Consider the following 17,384-nt stretch of genomic DNA (forward strand, 5'->3'; position numbering starts at 1 on the left):
CCATCCACCTAGACACATTTGAATTTTTCTCTATCACTTCGGGTCTCATTCATTCATGCGCACATGGTCATGGGGCACGTGCTAGGCCCTCTGTGGAGCACTGGGCACAGAGACCTATGCCAGTCCTGATTGAGTCTTCGCCATTTCTGTCTCATTTGCTCCATCCCTTTAGCCTCTGTTTGAAACTTTCCACCTGCTCCTATTAAAAGGAAATCCAAAGTCATTATCAGAGTCACCGCTCCTGCGTCTCCCCCATGATCCCTCTGATCTCATTTCCTATGACCTTCCCCCATCAGTAGATGCTCTGGCCATCTGACCACTTCCAGGACAAACTACCTCAGGGCCTTTGTATGCACTATCCAGGAAGCTTTTCCCTGACTTGATCCTTCTGTTCTTGGAGTCATCTCCCTTCCCTACATTCCCTCTACAACAGCCCTTCCATCTCCCTTCATCCCCTTTCCCTGGGTTCTCTTTCCTTCTTAGAACTTACTGTTCCATGGCTCTTATATTTTAGGGGCCCGTCTGTGTCTCCAGGAGAAGGGGGGCTGCATTCCGCTTCCTGCTGTGCCCACAGCACCTGCTCCAGGGCTCGTCACGCCGTGGATGGGAATGAACATTTGTTGAGGGAGAGAAGCACATTCATCAATGATCCAGCTCCCCAGCCCTGTGCTAGGTGTCGCTGGGGTGCCCCAACCCTGCCCTTAGGAGGCTTACCGTCCAGGTGCCAGAGTGATGGGCAGAATGAGCGGGGTTAGGCTGGAAGCACAGGTGCTATGGGAGCCCAGAAATGGCACCTAGTGCTGCTTGGGAGTCGGAGAGGGCGACGTGGAGGAGGTGTCAGCTGAGGTTGAGGAGGGGGAAGGATGGCCCAAATGCCCAGAGCAGGCCAGCCCGCCTTCCTCCCGAGCCCCCGCTCCCCCTCTTTCAGGGCACTCTGGGGTCAGAGGAGGTTTTAGCTCCAGTCTAGGCCTTGCCCTGGTTCATCTCACGTTTGATTTTTTTGTTTGTTTGTTGGTAGTTCTGGGGATGGGACCCAGGGCCGACCTGATGCCAGGCAAGCGCCCTGCCACGGAGCCACCCCAGCTCCCATCCACTCTCTGCGTCTCGCCCCTCCTAAGTCTCTGTTCTTGGCATCTCATCTCCACATGGGTCTCTCTCGACCTATCTGGACATTTCTCCACTTTGTTCATTTCTGAGCATCTGTCTCTCCGTTTCTGCCTCATGTCCTACATCTCAGAGGCTCTCTCCCGTCTCTCCGTCTCTGTGTCTCTGGCTCCTACATCTCCTTGTCTCTTTGTGTCTTTGCCTGGGTGTCTCTTCACCTACTCACTGATTCTCAATTAAACCCAGAACCCACCACCCTGGCCCCACCCCAGCACTGGGGGAAGGGGGACTGGCCCAGCCCCCACACCCACAGGTCAGGCCCGCGGCTGTTAATGGTTAACCCGGCCTCTATCTAGAATACACACCAGCCAGGCTGGGGGTGACTCCCCTGCCCCCCACCCACCTACCAGCTGCTCTTAAAGGACCAGGTGTTCTCCACAGCTCTTCAGCCCCCTCCTGGGGCATGAGGACCAGGTGTCTGGAGGCCTCCTGTCCTGAGGATCTGGGGGAGGGGAGGCAGCCAGCAATTGGATCTGTGGAGCTGGGGCATGGAGGCCACAGACTGTCCCAGGAGGGGAGCCCAGGTCTGGAGTTCCATCCAGCATCTCCCTTGCTTATCACCTAGAGTATTTAATCAGGGGTGGCTTTCCCAGCCCTGCCCAGAGCCCAGACTGGCAGTGCCAGGGGTGGCAGAACACCTGAAAATTGATGGATAGGGGGATGGGTCCTCCAGATGTGGAGGAAGCCACAGGAGTCTTAGTATTTGGGAGTTAGGGCAGTTGGTCTGCAGGTGTGGGTGGGACCCCTGTGATCCCAGAGGACAAGTCAGGATGTTAGGCTTCTTGGGATTTAGGTGATGAAACACTTGGGGTCCCAGATCTGAAGGGAGCGTGGGCCTGAATCGCCCGAGCTCAGCGCAGTGGGAAGGGTGCGCCCATTCTCCACCTCTCTGTCCATTCATCCGCCGGCCTTTTTGGCTCAGCATTCAACCTTCCTGGAACTGTCACCTAAGGGTCGCGGGCAGGTCGTCAGAGAAGGGGACGACTGGGCTCCTGGGGCCGCCCTCTCGCTTTAACTCCTGCTTTGCCGCAGCACGCTTAGGCCCCGCCCCGTGACGCCAGCGAGCAGGAAGTCCTGGTTAATGATCAGTCACCAGGACAGGTGCGGGACAAGGCCGCGAACATCACAGGCAACCGCGGCGTGGGGGTGGGGTGGATGTCTCTTACCCTGTCCGTGACAGTGTTCTAGGGTCGTCGCCAGGGCTCATCTCCCGGAGATGAGGATACCAGTCAGGTTTCCCAAACGCCCGCCAGGTATCTGTTAAGTTTACTTTTTTCTCCGGCAGTCCCGCTAGCGGTCTACCCTCAATTATCTTAATTGCCTCTTCCCTCCAAGAAGCCTCCCGCTGCCTCTCCCCAGCCTTTGAGGGCACCATATTCTGGGTAGATTATGTAGGCCGGCTACGGAAGGCTAACCTGCTGCGAGTTTGTCTGTGGTTCCCATAGAAAAGCCGCCCCCTCTCTGAACCTCAGTTCTGTCATCTGGAAAACGGGCCGATGGCTACAATTTTTGACCAGCGTTAGAACAGCAATTAAGGCATACTAGCGGCCCGCCTGGGCGAAGGGCGCCACCTGGAGGTTACAACGCAACGTACTTTCCCTTGCAGGATCAGTTCGGTCCCAAAGGGGGCGCAGCATCCCACACAACTAAAGGGACCAAGAAAGGAAGGAAAAAAAAAAAAACCATCTTTCGGTTTATTGAAGGGGAACGGGGTGGGAGAGTGGGCAATAAAATGCTTTTGCTTCGTTTATAAAGAGCGAGTTTTCAGGAGGCCCCTCTTCACGGAGGGGCGGACACCTCTCCCCAACTACAAGCAGCAGCAAAGCCAAGCCAAGGAGGGGAGAGGGAAATTGGAGGGGCCAAGGAACCCCAAACACCCCCTCTGACAGGAGCCACAAGCTTTGTCCCCCCACCCACAATGCATCTACCCCAGGGGACCCATCTGGGCAGAGGAAGGGGGTATGTACACAGTCGGGGGTGGCATGGGTTGGGTGGGGGAGGGAATAATTTATCCGCAGTTGCGGTGGGTGGCAAGGGGGGAGGGAGCAGTAGCCTGGTGGCAGTGGTGGCCTAGGGGTCCCGTTCTTTCTTGACCTTGATGTCTCCAGCAAGAATGGTGGCGATCTCGCCCTGCATGAAGGCCCAGGGGACGGAGGAACCCACCAGCGGGCACTTGTCTCCACTGGGGCAGTACACCTCCCCAGCCGGGCCCTGCGCCTTGATGAACTCCCGAGAGCAGGGAAAGCAGAACTTGTGTCCGGGCACCGAGGGGCACTGGACGAAGTGGGTGTCTTCCAGGCGCTCTCGGCACAGGGTACAGCAAAGGGGAGCTCCAGGGGTCGCCCCTGTGCCACTACCACCCCCGCTGACGGCTTCAGCTCCCGCTGTGGGACTGACTTCTGCCTCACCGTTGCGGGCCACTAGGCGATGCTGGGTCGGTGGCTGGGCAGTGGAGGAGGCTGCAGGGCTAGCGCCCCCAGCACGCACAGGGCCTCCGCCTCCACCAGGGTCCTTGGGTGAGTGGCCCAGGGCCTCCGCCACATTCTTCAGGGCGGCAATGGGTGAGGGCACACCAGGGGTCTCAGCAGAATATGGCCCGCCAGGTGCCACCCAGTGTCGCTGCTGCTGCTCCTCCGTGGTCATCTTCCCAGCCGCCTCGCCCTCGGGTTCAGGGGAGGCCTTGCGGCGGCGCGGCGTGGGTGCCAGGTTCCGGGATGGGGCTCGCGGAGGTGGGCCACACAGAGCTGCAGGGGCCGGCTCTGGGTACTGCTGGGGCAGGGCCTCCGCCGGGGCGGGCTCGCGGAAACTGCGGACACCATCGGTGAGCAGCTCGCCTAGCTGGCGCCATTCGCCTGAGCCATGACGGCGTTCATATTCGAGGTACTTGAAGCCAGAGGAGGCCAGGGCCTTGCCAGGCTCCCGCAGAGCATCGTGGAACATCTGGCGAGCCACGGCCAGGACCCCCGCGTACACATTGCCAGAACCACAGGGGTATTCGGTGAAAAGCTTCAGCTCGAACTCGTATCCTGGTGGGCGGGCAGTAGCATCAAAGGCGAACACTCGGCCCACCAGCCCGTGATCTTTCTTGAAGCGGACATTGAAGGGGGCACAGGCAGACAGCGCCAGTAGCTGTTCCCGCACAGCTTTGGGACGCCCATGCCACTCCTCTGCCCGGCCCCGCATAGCCTCGTTCAGTTCTGCCAGGCAGTCTGCATTCCTCTGCTGCTTCTCCTTCTCGAAATCGGAGCCGAAAAGTGGACGGGCAGGACTCAAGCCGGGCGCCAGCGTCAGGCCTCGGCCTCCCAGGCCAGACACCGCAGCTGCCAGCAGCCCAGGGGGCATCAAGCTGGGCATTGAGCCAAGCAAGGCCCTGCGCGCCCCTTCCGCCACGGCCTCCTCTCGGCCCAGCCCATTGGCCAGGCGGGACCCTAGGGTGTACTCCAGGGCTGGCGAGGGCAGCGGGAGGCGGCCCGACGATGTGGCTCTGTCATAGCGGTCCGGGCCTGAGACGCCGCTGCCGGTCCCCGACGGCTGGGGCTGGGCCTGCGGGGGCGGTAGTTGGGGCCCCTGCGCGGCGGCCACAGCCAGGTCCTTGGTGGTTGGGTGCTTGAGCGCCGGGGGCCCGGGCGAGCGGCCCTCCGGGAGCACGTGGCTGCGCTTGAGCTGGCGGGCGGCGTCGATGAGCAGCTCGATGCGGTCCGCGCCCTCGAAATTCACGCAGCCGCGGCACACCGCCTCGCTGAAGTCCCACACCATGGCCCACGGCATCTTGGGCAGGTCGCACAGGTAGCACCACTGGCGGCGGGACGCCTGCACTGACGCCATGGTCCCCGCGCGCGCGCCGCCTGGCCCCCGCCTTCCACCCGCCGCCGACGTTCGATCCGCGCCGCCAACGTTCGATCCGCGTTCCCGGGACCGCGCGAGCCACAGTCCGGCCTCCGGCTCGGCCTCCCCGCCGGATCCAGGCCCGGCCCCCCTTCCCCGCCCCCTGGGCCCTAAGCCTTTTTCCTCACTCCCGCCTCCCTTGAAAAGGCAGACAGAGGCTCGTCGGCGCCACCACTCGGTCCGGGCTGCAGCCGAGGCGCACAGCTCGGGCCCCGCGATGGGCCGCGGGCGCCGCCGCCTCGGGCTCCCGCCGCTCTCGTCGCCGCCGCTGCAACGGCTGCCGCCGCCTCCACCTCCTCCTTCTGCCCCAGAGGCCGCTTCGCAGGGAAAGTTACATAACGCGCAGGCAAAGCCTTCTGGGAAACGTAGTCCCGCCGGACCGGCTCTTAAAGGGGACAGCGGGCAGCAGCGGGGGCTCGTCGCCTCTCGCCGAACAATCCTCACTATTCCTAGCCACCCAGCGGAGAATTCCGCGGGCTAAAAGCAGCTCGAGCACAGGGTCGTGAGGTTATAATACGAGTGATCGGAGCTACCACGGATTCAGAAATTGCCGAAGGTGGACAGGCTGCGGGGCAACCCATTTCTGCTTTGACTTGCTGTGCAGTTTTAGACCAAAGACTTGCCCTTGCTGAGCCTCTGTTTCCCCGCCCATCAAAAGTCGGCCAATGACGGATTAAGAAAGCAGCAGCGCCTGGGGCGGAGCGAAAAGATCCTGATTGGATGGTTTAGGGCAGGGGATGGAAAGCAGGCAACTGGGGGTGTGTGTATACTTGGCACTGTGACTTCTCCTAGAATCCTAAATATCAGCCTCTAGGGCGGGCCACAGAAGGAGAGGGCTAAAGGCTTTCGAACACAGTGCCTGCCTCAGTTTTCCGATCTGCTGGAGGGGGGTGACCGAGCGCCCTCCAATACTGTTCCAACTCTGCCTGCACGCTTTGGTCACCAAAGGGTTACACTGCCGGCTTCTCGGCCCCACCCCTCCAATTTCACTACTATTCCCAAAATGCCCTGCGGGGCGGCCGGATGACGCACTTCCGCTGTCTGGAAGGTTGGGGGAGGCCTTTGCTATTCTCGCTGCCCCCCCCCCCCCCCAACTTTCTGGGGCTCTCTCCGTGCTCTCGGTATTTCGGGTTTGGGTTACCTTTACCCTCCTTTGCAGCCCCATATGTCGAGATGGGGGCCGAGAGTTGGCGAGCAAAGGGAGGCTGCTGCGGGGAGTGCAAGCGCCAGACCACCTTTCCCCAATCTTGAGTGCCCACTACCTGGTGGGCCCAGCCAGGCTTTGAGGACCCCCATGTTTTCTCTCCCGGGCGTTGGAAGCCGTGGGAGGACAGGCTTTGAGGAGGGGCGATGCGGGATTCTAACTCACATGAGTTCCTTTCTCTTGCTGGGCCGGGGTCCGTGTTTTGTGCTCAAAAATATGTGGATGACTTGCCAGTCTGCATTCACGAGTGTTTTTCAACCTCAAGAGTCTGCCTGCCGCCTCTGCTACCAGCACCTTGAACTACAGCTGCCCGGATTTTGTGCTGTCCAAAGTTGTTTTGCAATCATCTATCAACTCTATTATTAACACTTGTTTCTCCCTGGTTGGGGGGGGCGGGGCTGGAGATTACCCATTTTCCCCTCATCCTAAGGAATATTATGTTCATAATTACAGGTTTCATGTACTAGCTGTGTTTTATTTTTTTGGTGCTAGGGATGGAATCCTCAGCCTCATGCTTAAGTCCTTACACCCCCAGCCCTTTATCCTCCCTACTTCTTCTTTTTTTTAAACACAGTAAGTTTACTTTTTGTTCTTGCAAACTTATGGGGGAGTCCTGGCGACCTCCAGGTCGCTGTCCTGGTGTGTGAGGCAGCCATCCAAGCTGCTTTTATCTTGTGGCTCTACCTTTTCAACACAAGACCTTTTGCATAAATGCTGATTAAATCTGAAATTTAAAATATTTCTTTGTAGGCATTATTCATGAGAAACTAGTCAGAAAAATCCAGCTGTGGAGTTCATTTAAGAACCCTCCTGGAGGTTCAAGGGCATGATGCCAGCATCGCTTAGCTCTGATGAGGCAGACAACAGCATAGCTCTGTGGACTGTTTTTTAAAAATCAATTAAAATTACAGAACCATTAAAAATGGCCCTTCATGTTCCCCAAGTTTCTTTTGGGGGGTATGGGAGACAACCTAGGGGTGCTTAAACACTGAGAAATATCCCCAGTTCTTTTTATTTTTTTATTTTGAGACAGGACCTCACTGAGTTGCTGAGGCTGGTCTTGAATTTTTTATCCTCCTGTCTCAGCTTCCCAAGTTGCTGGGATTACAGGCATGTACCACCACAACCAGTTCCGAAATTGCTTCTGTGCTGGGTATGGTGGTCCATGCCAGTAATCCCAGCTATTTGGGAGACTGAGGCAGGAGGATGGCAAGTTTAAGGCCAGTCTCAGCAACTTAGTAAGGCTCTGTTTCAAAATAATAAAAACTGCAAGTTCAAAGCCAGCCTCACCTCAGCAACTGAGCGAGGAACTTAGCAAGACCCTGTCTCAAAAACCAACCATCTAAACCAACCAACCAACCAACCATAAAAAGGACTGGGGAAAAAAAAAAAAAAAAAAAAGGACTGGGGATGTGGCTCAGTGGTTATGTGCCTCTGGGTTCAAGCCCTGTATCAAAAAAAAAAAAAAAAAAAAAAAAAAAAAAAAAAAAGTACTAGTGGGAGCTGAGTTCTACCCAGATTCAGGCTTCAGGTGGGACCAACCGTCCTGTGACCAGCTGTAACATTGCACAAGCTTCTCAGGGCTGGTAATGGAGATCCCTAGAGTCTGTTCTTCCTTGCATTCTTTCAGGTTGAAATGCAAACATGCATGTACTTGGCTTGGGGGCTGGCACAGAATAGTGCCACGTGGCTGGGGCTATTGCTCAGGGCTTAGCAAGCCCAAGACCCCAAGTTCCATTCTCACCATGGCAGAAAAAGAAAAAAAAATGTCTTAAGTAGAAGTTTTTGTTTATAAGCTGTACATTACTTCAAATATTCCACTGCTCTTCTGTTCTGGGCAATGCTAGGGACACAGGAAGGACTGAAACAGGTTCGTTTCCTACCTTGATGAAGTTCAGTCTGGTGCTGGAGAGAGACATTAAATTTAACTGGTGTCAGGAAAACCTTTCCTGAGGTAATATTTGAGCTGAGACCTGAAGGATGAATACAATCTAATTATAGAAAATAAAGTTTCTTACATCTTTATGTCCATTTCACAGAGGAGGATAATGGAGGCTTCCAGTTAACAGCTGGCCTGGGCAAACCAGGCCTGCATCCAGTGTATGGTTAATATTTACTTTGCTACCAGACCCTGCAGCAAGTAGTACAAGAGAACCTGTTCCAAGATGGGCATGGTGGCACACACCATAATCCCAGTGACTCTGTAATCCCAGAGGCTAAGGCAGGAGGATCCCAAGTTCAACCCTGTCTCAAAAAGTAAATAAATAAATAAAAATAATAAATAAATAAAAGGGCTGGGGATGTGACTCAGTGGGTTAAATACCTCTGGGTTCAATCCCCTGCACCAAAACAAAGACCAAAAAACAACCCCCACCCCCGCAAAAAAAAAGTTCCTGTCTTCCTGAAATTCTGGGGGCCATGTGATAAACAGATAAGGCCTGCGTTCACTTAGACATATCATGAAGAACCACAGGAGACAGAAGAGTTCAGGAAGCAGACCCATCTCTGCCTTGGGGAGCGGGGATCCAGGCACTCCTCGAGGGGCTTAGTTTAGGATGGTATCTGAAGGATTTGGCAGATTTAATATGAACGCAGAACTTGAAGACTTTAAAGTGGGGAGGTGGGAACAGACTGGAAAACCAACCACCTGCCTCCAACTTGGAGGGGGTGTGGCCTGCCCTGGGAGGGGGCGGGTAGCTGGAGGTGCGGGAATCTCAGGCCTGTCTCAGACACAGCCTCAGGTAATTGTATGAAAAATAAGTTTATTGATATCTTGTCACCACTGAGGAGCAAGGAGGGGGCTGAGCTCCAGAGGTCAGAGACGCAATGAGAGGCGCAGGGCCCAACCTGCACCTCTCCCGTCAGAACTCCGCCCTCCTCTCCTTAGGGTACAGATAGCTACATCCTTTGTCATCCATATTCTGATTTGTCTAGCAACTTCCACCCCTCCAAAGTCTGGGTTGGGGAGGCCCCCACGGGTCAATTCTCTTCAAGTCAAGAACAGGAATTGTTAGGGCAGAGGGGATGTGCGGACCCGAGAGGTTCCCCCCACCCCAACCCACAAAGGTCAATATAATAAATAACATCAAATTGATGGCTTAGAAGTCAGGGCTAAGGGAGGCAGCCAGGCAGACAGCATTGTACCAGAGAAAGGGGCTGGGGAGCCTACCGAGGAGGCCCCCCAGAGAATCAGGCACTAACTAGCACAGGGAGTGGGGTGCTCACCCCCCCTGGAGCAGGGAGCCAGGGCGCGGCGGGGAGGGGCAGGAGCATCGCCGCTCTCCGCCGCGCCAAGCTGGGGAGAAGGGGCGCAGGCAGAGCGCGGGCAGTGGCAGAGTTCACGGAGATTTCCACCGGCCCCGCCTCTTCCGCGAAGGGAAGCCTTTCCTCCTCTTGTGTGGGGGGGAGTCGTGCGGAGGGAGTGGGGCTGGGGTCGGCCGGGACGCCCCCTCCTCGCTCCTAGGGGCTATGATTACTCCCCTGGCGGCCACCACAGCCCCATCCACGACAGCAGCCACCACAGACACGGGTTCTGGGGTTGCTTCCACCTTGGGGGCAGGCGGGGGCAGCAAGGGCCTGGGAGGTGTGGGCGGGGGCGGCGGCGGGGGAAGCGGATCGACTGGGGTTCCTGGCAGAAGGGGTAGCAGGGCGCTGAGGGCCTCGCTCAGTTTGGCCAGTCCCTGCCGAAGGGTGCCAGCCAGCTCCCGGATGGCATTGGCAGTCTCCTGCTGGGCCCGCAGGAAGTCCAGGGAGGGGTCTGCGGCTGAGGGCGCGGGAGGAGGCCGAGGAGGGGGCGGGGGGCTGGGAGATGAGGGTGCCACTTGGGCCAGTGGCAGGGGTGGCGGTGGAGGGGCTGAGGGCGGTGGAGACAAGGCCAGGCGGGGCAGCTGCACCGTCTGCAGGGCCGGAGGGGGCGGGGACTCACGCTCCTTGGACCGTGGGCAGCCCCCTTCCTGGGGAGTGCAGGAGGGCCGGGCCCAGGGCTCCGGGCTGCTGGAGCCCCCCTTGCTGTGGGCTGGTGTATCTGTAGAGAAAGACATGCAGGTAAGGTATGCATGACCCCCCTTGTCCCTAGTTCCTTCATCTCTCTCACCCTGGCCCAAAAGATCCTTTAAACCCTTTAAAACTGAAGTCAGGCCAGTTGAGGTGGCGCTTGCCTGTAATCCCAGTGACTCCACAGGCTGAGGCAGGAGGATCACAAATTCAGAGCCAGCCTCGGCAATAGGTGAAGCCCCAAGCAATTTAGCGAGGTGGAGCACATCTATAATCTCTGAGGCTCAGGAGGCTGAGGCATGAGAATCGTGCGTTCAAAGCTAGCCTAGCAACTTAGCAAGACCCTAATCAATTAGTGAGATCCTGTCTCAAAATAACAGATATAAAGGACTGGGGATGTGGCTCAGTGGTTAAGTGCCCCTGGGTACAATCACCGGTACCAAAATAATAATAATAAAACAAAATAAAGCCCATGACAGGTCAGTCTTGGTACCCCGGGGAGAGTCAGTACGTTCAACTGTCAGGCCTGTGCCAGCTTAGCATAAGGAGGGCCCTGCAAGCCCTCTTTGGGGCCAGGTAATTCCCATCTTCTACCAGGTTGTAGGCCCACAGCCTACACTGGTCCACAGCTCTCAGGCTGCACTGCTAGACCCTGGGGAGGTGGGACCTGGGACAGAAGTGCTCCAGCACTGGGGGTAGGGGGGTTTCTGGAGCCTCTCTCAAACTAGGAGGTCTGGATTTTTCAGTTCTTGGGTCTCCACTTCCCTGGGATCTCATTCATACTCATGAACTTGAACCATCTGTACCCAGAGGCTCCCAGGTTCTGGGGCCAGCCGGAGCTTCTGCCCTGAGCCCCAGACTCTGCTTTCCAGTGTCTCTAGCAGTGAACTGGACCACCTAATGCCTCCAATGTTCTTGCTGACAGCTAAGCTTTTGACCCTCCCCCACCTCTCCTTCCTCCACCACCCACGTCACTGCTGATGGCAGCTCCATCCTTCTAGCTGCAGGAACCAAACACCTTGACCGCCTTTCTCTCTCTCAAGACACCATTCGTGTTCAAATACCACTGGCTCTACCTTCAAGTTAAATCCAACATCCAACCTCCTCTATCGCCACAGCCCCCACCCTGTTCCAACCACTGTCCCCTCCCATCTGGAGGATTGTGCTTGCCTCCTTACTGGTCCCCCAGTTTCCACTCCTGCCTCTTCTCCACCAGCAGCCGGAGGGGTTCAACCAAAATTCAATCAGGCAACAGGAAAGAAACCAGTCACACAGAACCTTGGATTGCATGATTCCATTTACATGAGATGTCCAGAATAGGCCAATCTCTGGAGACAGTAGATTGGTGTTTGCCTAGGGCTGGGGGGAGATGGGTTAAGTGCCTTAGAGGTGCAGGATTTCTTTTTGGAATGATGAAAATGCTCTCAAATTGATTGTGGTGATGGTTGCACAACTCTGAATACACTAAAAGCCACTGAATTGTCTGGGTTGGATGCTGTGGGAATTACATCTCAATAAAGCTCTTCTAAAAAATACAAGCCAGATACTGTCCTTTCTCTGCTCAAACCCTCCTGAGACTCGCATCCCACTTAGGATAAAAGCGAAGTTTTTGAGGCCCCAGGGCCTGCACTGTCAGTCCCCATTGCCTCTCTGACCTCATCTCCTCTCCTCCCCTTCTGCCTTCCTCACTGGCTGCAGCTACTCTGGGTTCTTGCTGACCCTCAAACACTCAGCCTCCTCCTGCTTCAGGGCCTTTGCACTTGCTGATGCCCTGGCTTGGGAGGACTTTTCCCCAGACCCCTGTCTGGCTTCCTTCCTCACCTCCTCCAGGCCCAAATGCAGGCTCCTGGATTCCTGGGGCTAATCTTCCTTGACCATCATACAGAGTAGCCACCATTCTTCCCTTTTCTCCCTCTGAGCCCTAGCTGGTTTTCTCCCAGCATGCACCTCCTCTGCATGCAGATCATCTCTGTTGTCTATCTCCTCCTAAGGTCAGTTCCATTTTGCTCATTGCTATTTACCCAGCACCTACAATCACCTCTAGGAGCAATTTTTTTTTTTAAATGAGAAAAAAACTGTGACCTCCAGAGTTAGTACTGATGGGGCTGGGGCCGCAGGCCTCAGGTTCTTGTGGCAACTATCTCCCAGCTCCCCAGCACCCACAGGGCAAGTCCAGCCCCTTCCTGTGGAGACAAGGTCTCAGCTCTTCCCTCCCCCAGCGTCACACCCCCGCCTGGCCTGGCACCACTGCTTGCCCAGTTTGGATGTTCCCTCCTTGGGAAGCTGCCTTCACCTCCCTGGCCAGATCAGAAGGTCCTAGTCTCCCTCAAACCACCAGCTACCTCCTGCCTCGAGTGCTGGGGGCCCAGCCCCCTGGACCAGCCAGCCCGGGAAGGTAGGAGAGATGTTGGAGCTGACAGTCATTGACACAGCCCTCACCAAGTCCTCCCCGGCCACTGTCCAGGTGGATCCTATCACTGTCACCCCATTCTACAGATGAGGTGACCTGGACCAGAGTGGGGTCCCAGAGCAGCAGAAGAGGGGTCTGGATCCAGGCTAGCTCCAGAGCCTGCGCTCTGAACTGCTGCTTGGCAGGGGCTGCGACTCTGGGGTAGGTGTGGTGTCAGGTCTTCCTCACAAGGAGTGTGGAAAAGGTGACCCTTGGAAACACGACTTTTCTAGTCTATTGAATAAAAAGGGATGGAAAGTGACCCAGCCTTCAGGTCCACAGGGCTCCCAGGAGTCATGGAGGGGATGCTATGGGAGTTAAAATCATATTTATGTGTAACTTTGGGGCCTCAGTTTTCCCATCTGTAATTGAGCACATGTTTAAATATGGGACTAAATACTAGAACATCTTTCTGAGGGCCACCACAAGGATCCGTGGAGCCACACAGATACAGGTTTTAGGACAGTGACAGGCACACAGGAAATTTTTAACTTATTTTCTATTATTTTTTTTTAGTTGTAGGTAGACACAATACCTTTTATTTATTTATTTTCATGCGGTGCTGAGGATGGAACCCAGCCTTACATGTGCCAGGCAAGTGCTCTACCACTGAGCCACAGGCCCAGTCCCACACAGTAAGTTTTCAAAGCTGTAATTCTTTCAACTATTATGTCAGAAATAAATGAGCCTTAGTTTGTTGTTTTCTTTTGGTACTGAGGATTGAACCCAGGGGTGCTTTACCACTGAGGTACCTCCTTAGTCCTTTTTGTTTATTTTACATGAAAAGATAAGGTCTCCACTAAGTTGCTGAGGCTGGCTTTGAACTGGCGATCCTCACACCTCGGTCTGGGGCTACAGGAGGGCACCACCACACCCAGCTACGTGGCTTACACATACACGTGCCCTATTTCATTCATCTATTCTTAGTTCTTTCTCCAGTGTCAACAAAGATGCATCGGGTTGCCCTGGGCTGCCCCAGGCCCTGTTTCTGTCCTTCAACCTGAGCAGTTCTCTACTTACCAGTTTTACATAGTGTAGGAGTCAAATGATGGGTCCTGCAGCCTGCACCTGCCTCGGGGACTTCACACACACACTGCTTCCTCTAGCTGGAAACCCTCTGCTAGGCTCACTCTTCCATTCAGGTCTCTGCTTCCTTTTACCACCTCTGAGAAGCCCTCTGGGACCACCCTGCCTATACCACCTCCTTCTGCCACTTACTACCTTCTTAATATGTTGTATTTTTCTTCTTAGTTTTTATCATGTCCTGGCATATGATCTGCTTTGAGGACTACTTGTTCATGGCCTGATTCCCCCAACTACAATGTCAGCCCCAAGAGGGAACGGAATTTGTCTTATTATCCACAGTATTCCCAGCACCTGCAACACTGCCTCGCCCTGGAAAAGGTTCTCAATAAGTACTTATTGAACCAAAAAATTAATAAAGTCCCTGTATAACTTGTGAAAAGATAAGTTTGTCCTCTGTGCTCTAGTTCAATGGGGCCATTTTACAAAAACATCAAGGTTTAAGTCAAACTGAGAATGGTTCCAAGTGCTTGTGTCTCTTTCCCGCTTAAGACACTTTCATGACTCTGAAATCCCTATAAGATGAAGTCCAAAGTCCTGACCTTGACTTACAAGCCATGTGTAATCAGATTCTGGCATACCCATTAACTCTCAGTAACTTGATAAATATCAATTACTGTTGTTGCTGGGCAATGTAGCCCAGTGGTTGACTGTGTGGACTGGGAGTTGGGACCCACACCTGTGCTGAGTTCCCACTCTCTTTACTTGCTGTGTGACCTTGGATGGAAGAATAAGCCTCTATCAGCATATGCTGTTCCCTGTATCAGGAATACATTCCCTACTCTTCTTCATTTTGTTTCTTTCTTTCTTTTTGGTACCAGGGATTGAACCCAGAGGTACTTAACCACTCAGTCACACCCACAGCCCTTCTTCCTTTATTTTGATACGGGGTCTGGCTAAGTTCGTTAGGACCTGGCTAGATTGCTGAGGTTGGCTTTGAACTTGCAATTGTCCTGCCTCAGCCTCAGGGCTGCTGGGATTATAGGCCTGTGCCAACACTTAGGCTTCTTCATGCTTACTGTGTCTCAGCCCTCACACCCCCTCCTCCATCCCCCCAACCCCCAGCTGGGTCTGGTGTTCCCTCTGGGCTCCCACAATCCCTGGGTTCCCCTGCCTCAGCCAGTCCCATCACTTAGAGCCATCACTGTTTCCCTCAGTTGTCCCAGTTACTGAGGTGCCACACCATCTAGCACAGGGCAGGTGTTCAGGAATGAAGAAGAAATGATAATCCAGAGTCAAGGCTAAGCAGGAAGTAAGTCTCTGTACCCAGCTCTCCATACCTCTACTGGAGGCATGACCTTGAGAAAGTTACCAGACTTCTCCAGTCTTTGACTTATAAAATGGTGAAAATAGCATGTACTTCCCAGCAATAACCATCACACCGAGGGCTAACCATGAGTATTAGTAGACCCTGCACAAAGCAATTTGCCCAAATTAACTCACTTAAGTGTTCCCGGCAACCCCTGAAGGTGGAGTCTATTTTTATCTTCATTTTACAGATGCAGAAAGTGATGTACAGATGCAGAAAGTGGCATGCAGTGACTTCTGGGATGTCACAGTTGAGTGGCAAAGTTGTGATTGGCACCCTATCTGGAGACAGTCTGCCTCCAGAATCACTACCCTAGGATGCGTTTAATGAGATCCTGCCTGTACAGAGATGATCCCCGGGATGGCCTCAAGCCAGGTCTCGGAGATCTGGTTCTATTCTTGACTCTGGCAGTCACTAGCTGTGGGACCTGAAGCAAGTCACTTCATTTTTCTGAGCTTAATTTTTCCAGCTGTATAATGGGGATATCTGCACTCGTTTCCCAGAGTTGTAGTGAGGATCTGCTTAGCCACATAAAGGACTTGAAACAACGCAAGGCACAGATCGTGTGGCTTTGCATTTGCTAAGGCGATGGTGAAGGAACTCACCTGCCCGTCGGTCCTCCCTGCGGTCCTCCGACAACACATAGCGTTGGACACAGGCGCTAGGGGCGGGCGGCTGTGAGGAGGCGGGTGGCTGTGAGGAGGCGGCTGCAGGGGGCTCCTCTGGCCCGGCACCAGCCCCTGGTCCCGCCACACCGGGACCCAGGATGGCAAAAATGGTTTCCTCCTCCGCGGAGAAGGCGTCCTCAGCGGCGGGCCCGGCGCCCTGCGTGGAGTGCGGCACGCGGGCCAGCTTCTCCTTGGTGCGGCGCTTGAAGTCGTTCCAGCGCTTCTGCACCTCTTGGCCCGTGCGCTTCCAACTGGTGATGCCGTTGATCTTGGCGGCTATGCCGTCCCACACGCGCCGCCGCTCCGCCACGCTCACCCGACGGCTCTGCGCGCCGTAGAGCTGCGGGTAGTGAGCGCGCACCTCCCGGATCAGGATCTGGTTCTCTTCGAACGAGAAGCGCGGCTTGCGCAGCCGGGTGGTTTCCTCCGCTTCGCCCGCCGCCGCTGAGGCCATGGCGCCCCCCGACGCCGCTGTCCGGCCGCCTGGCGCATGGGGGGCGCCGGCGCTGCGGGCAAAGGGCGTACTGCGCTGGCCGGGGCTCGGTGTCCCCGCGCCGCCCCGACACGGGCTCCTAAGTCCCCTGGGCAGGGGTGGGGGCGGGGGCGGGGACGGCGGGCTGCGGGGGGCAGGCAGTCAGAAGTGCCTACTGATAGCTGACGCCGGCTGAGCGCTCATTCTGTGCTTCTCTAGGCGCAGAGTACCTCGCCAAGGAGTTGGTGGAAATTGGGGGAGGGTCTGGAGGGATGGAGGGAAATAAAGAAAAGTGGAAGGAGAGGAGGTGTCTGCAGGAGTTAGAGGAGAACGGGGGCACAGGAGAAGAGCAAAGGGAAGGAGAATGCGGATGTCTCGGGGGTCGAAGAAGCATGGGGATAAGGAGAAGCTGAAGGGACTATGCAGCAAGAGGAGGACATCTAGAGCGGAGGGGCGCTCTGGGGGTTCCGAGGGCAGTGGGGCGTCTGTACGACCCATGAGATGGGGCCCTGAGAAGATATGTCAAGAAACAGCGGAGAGATGGGGGCTCATGGGTCAGTGACAGGGCTGGGACGATAAAATATTAGGGATTAGGGTCTGCGGGGATTATGGGGGCGCTGGGATTGTCAGGAATTGAGGGGACCTCCGGAGATACCGGGGGTCTGAGACCAGAAGGGGCAGCGGAGGCTATTTGGGACTTCAGAAAGAGTGAGGGTCGCGGAGGGTGGGGACCGAGTCGGGCCGCGGGTCACTCACCGGCGCCGCCGCAGCCCCTGCCTGCCGGTGGGTCAGGGCTCGGGCGTCTGCGGCCTCTTCCCTCCCCCCGCCCGTCTCCCTCCCCTCTCTTGGGCCCCGCCCCCGGCCGCGCCGAGAACCAAGGCGCACGCGCGCCTAGCACCAGTCGGCCCCGACAACCTCACAGCCTGGGATTCATTCTCAATTCCCCAACACGGCGCAAGCGCACAATTGCCCTCTAGCGGGCTTGACCAGCAGGCTGCAGTTGCGCAGCCGCAAGTTTAGCGCGGAGCTAGGTCCATTAGCCTCCTAGTACCACAACTGCGCACGCTCAGACTTCCGTTGCGCGCATGCGCATTCCTCGTTCCCCGCGGGTTCTGGTACCCGGGACTTGGTCGCAGCGCAGGCGTAGCAATCCTTAG

The 17,384-nt window shown here is 55.8% G+C and overlaps 2 protein-coding genes across 3 annotated transcripts; both read right to left on the reverse strand.

Moving 5' to 3' along the window:
• Positions 1–2,847: 2,847 nt before the first annotated feature.
• Irf2bp1 (interferon regulatory factor 2 binding protein 1) lies at positions 2,848–6,546 on the reverse strand. The gene has a single exon (XM_047530008.1). It carries the CDS (start codon positions 4,987–4,989, stop codon positions 3,235–3,237), a length of 1,755 nt encoding a protein of 584 aa, XP_047385964.1. The 5' UTR covers positions 4,990–6,546; the 3' UTR covers positions 2,848–3,234.
• Positions 6,547–8,995: 2,449 nt separating this feature from the next.
• Positions 8,996–17,061, reverse strand: Mypop (Myb related transcription factor, partner of profilin). 2 transcript variants are annotated; one of them, XM_047528687.1, is made up of 3 exons: positions 16,984–17,061; positions 15,693–16,261; positions 8,996–10,277 (listed from the first exon to the last, which is right to left on the reverse strand). In XM_047528687.1, exons 2-3 carry the CDS (start codon positions 16,207–16,209, stop codon positions 9,592–9,594), a joined length of 1,203 nt encoding a protein of 400 aa, XP_047384643.1. In that variant the 5' UTR covers positions 16,210–16,261; positions 16,984–17,061; the 3' UTR covers positions 8,996–9,591. The 2 variants fall into 2 exon arrangements, with proteins under 2 accessions (XP_047384643.1, XP_047384644.1); XM_047528688.1 differs by having other exon boundaries at positions 15,693–16,491; positions 16,984–16,999.
• Between the last annotated feature and the right edge of the window lie 323 nt (positions 17,062–17,384).

The sequence above is a fragment of the Sciurus carolinensis genome, chromosome 16 (assembly GCF_902686445.1).
Source record: "Sciurus carolinensis chromosome 16, mSciCar1.2, whole genome shotgun sequence".
Classification (NCBI taxonomy): Eukaryota; Metazoa; Chordata; class Mammalia; order Rodentia; family Sciuridae; genus Sciurus; species Sciurus carolinensis.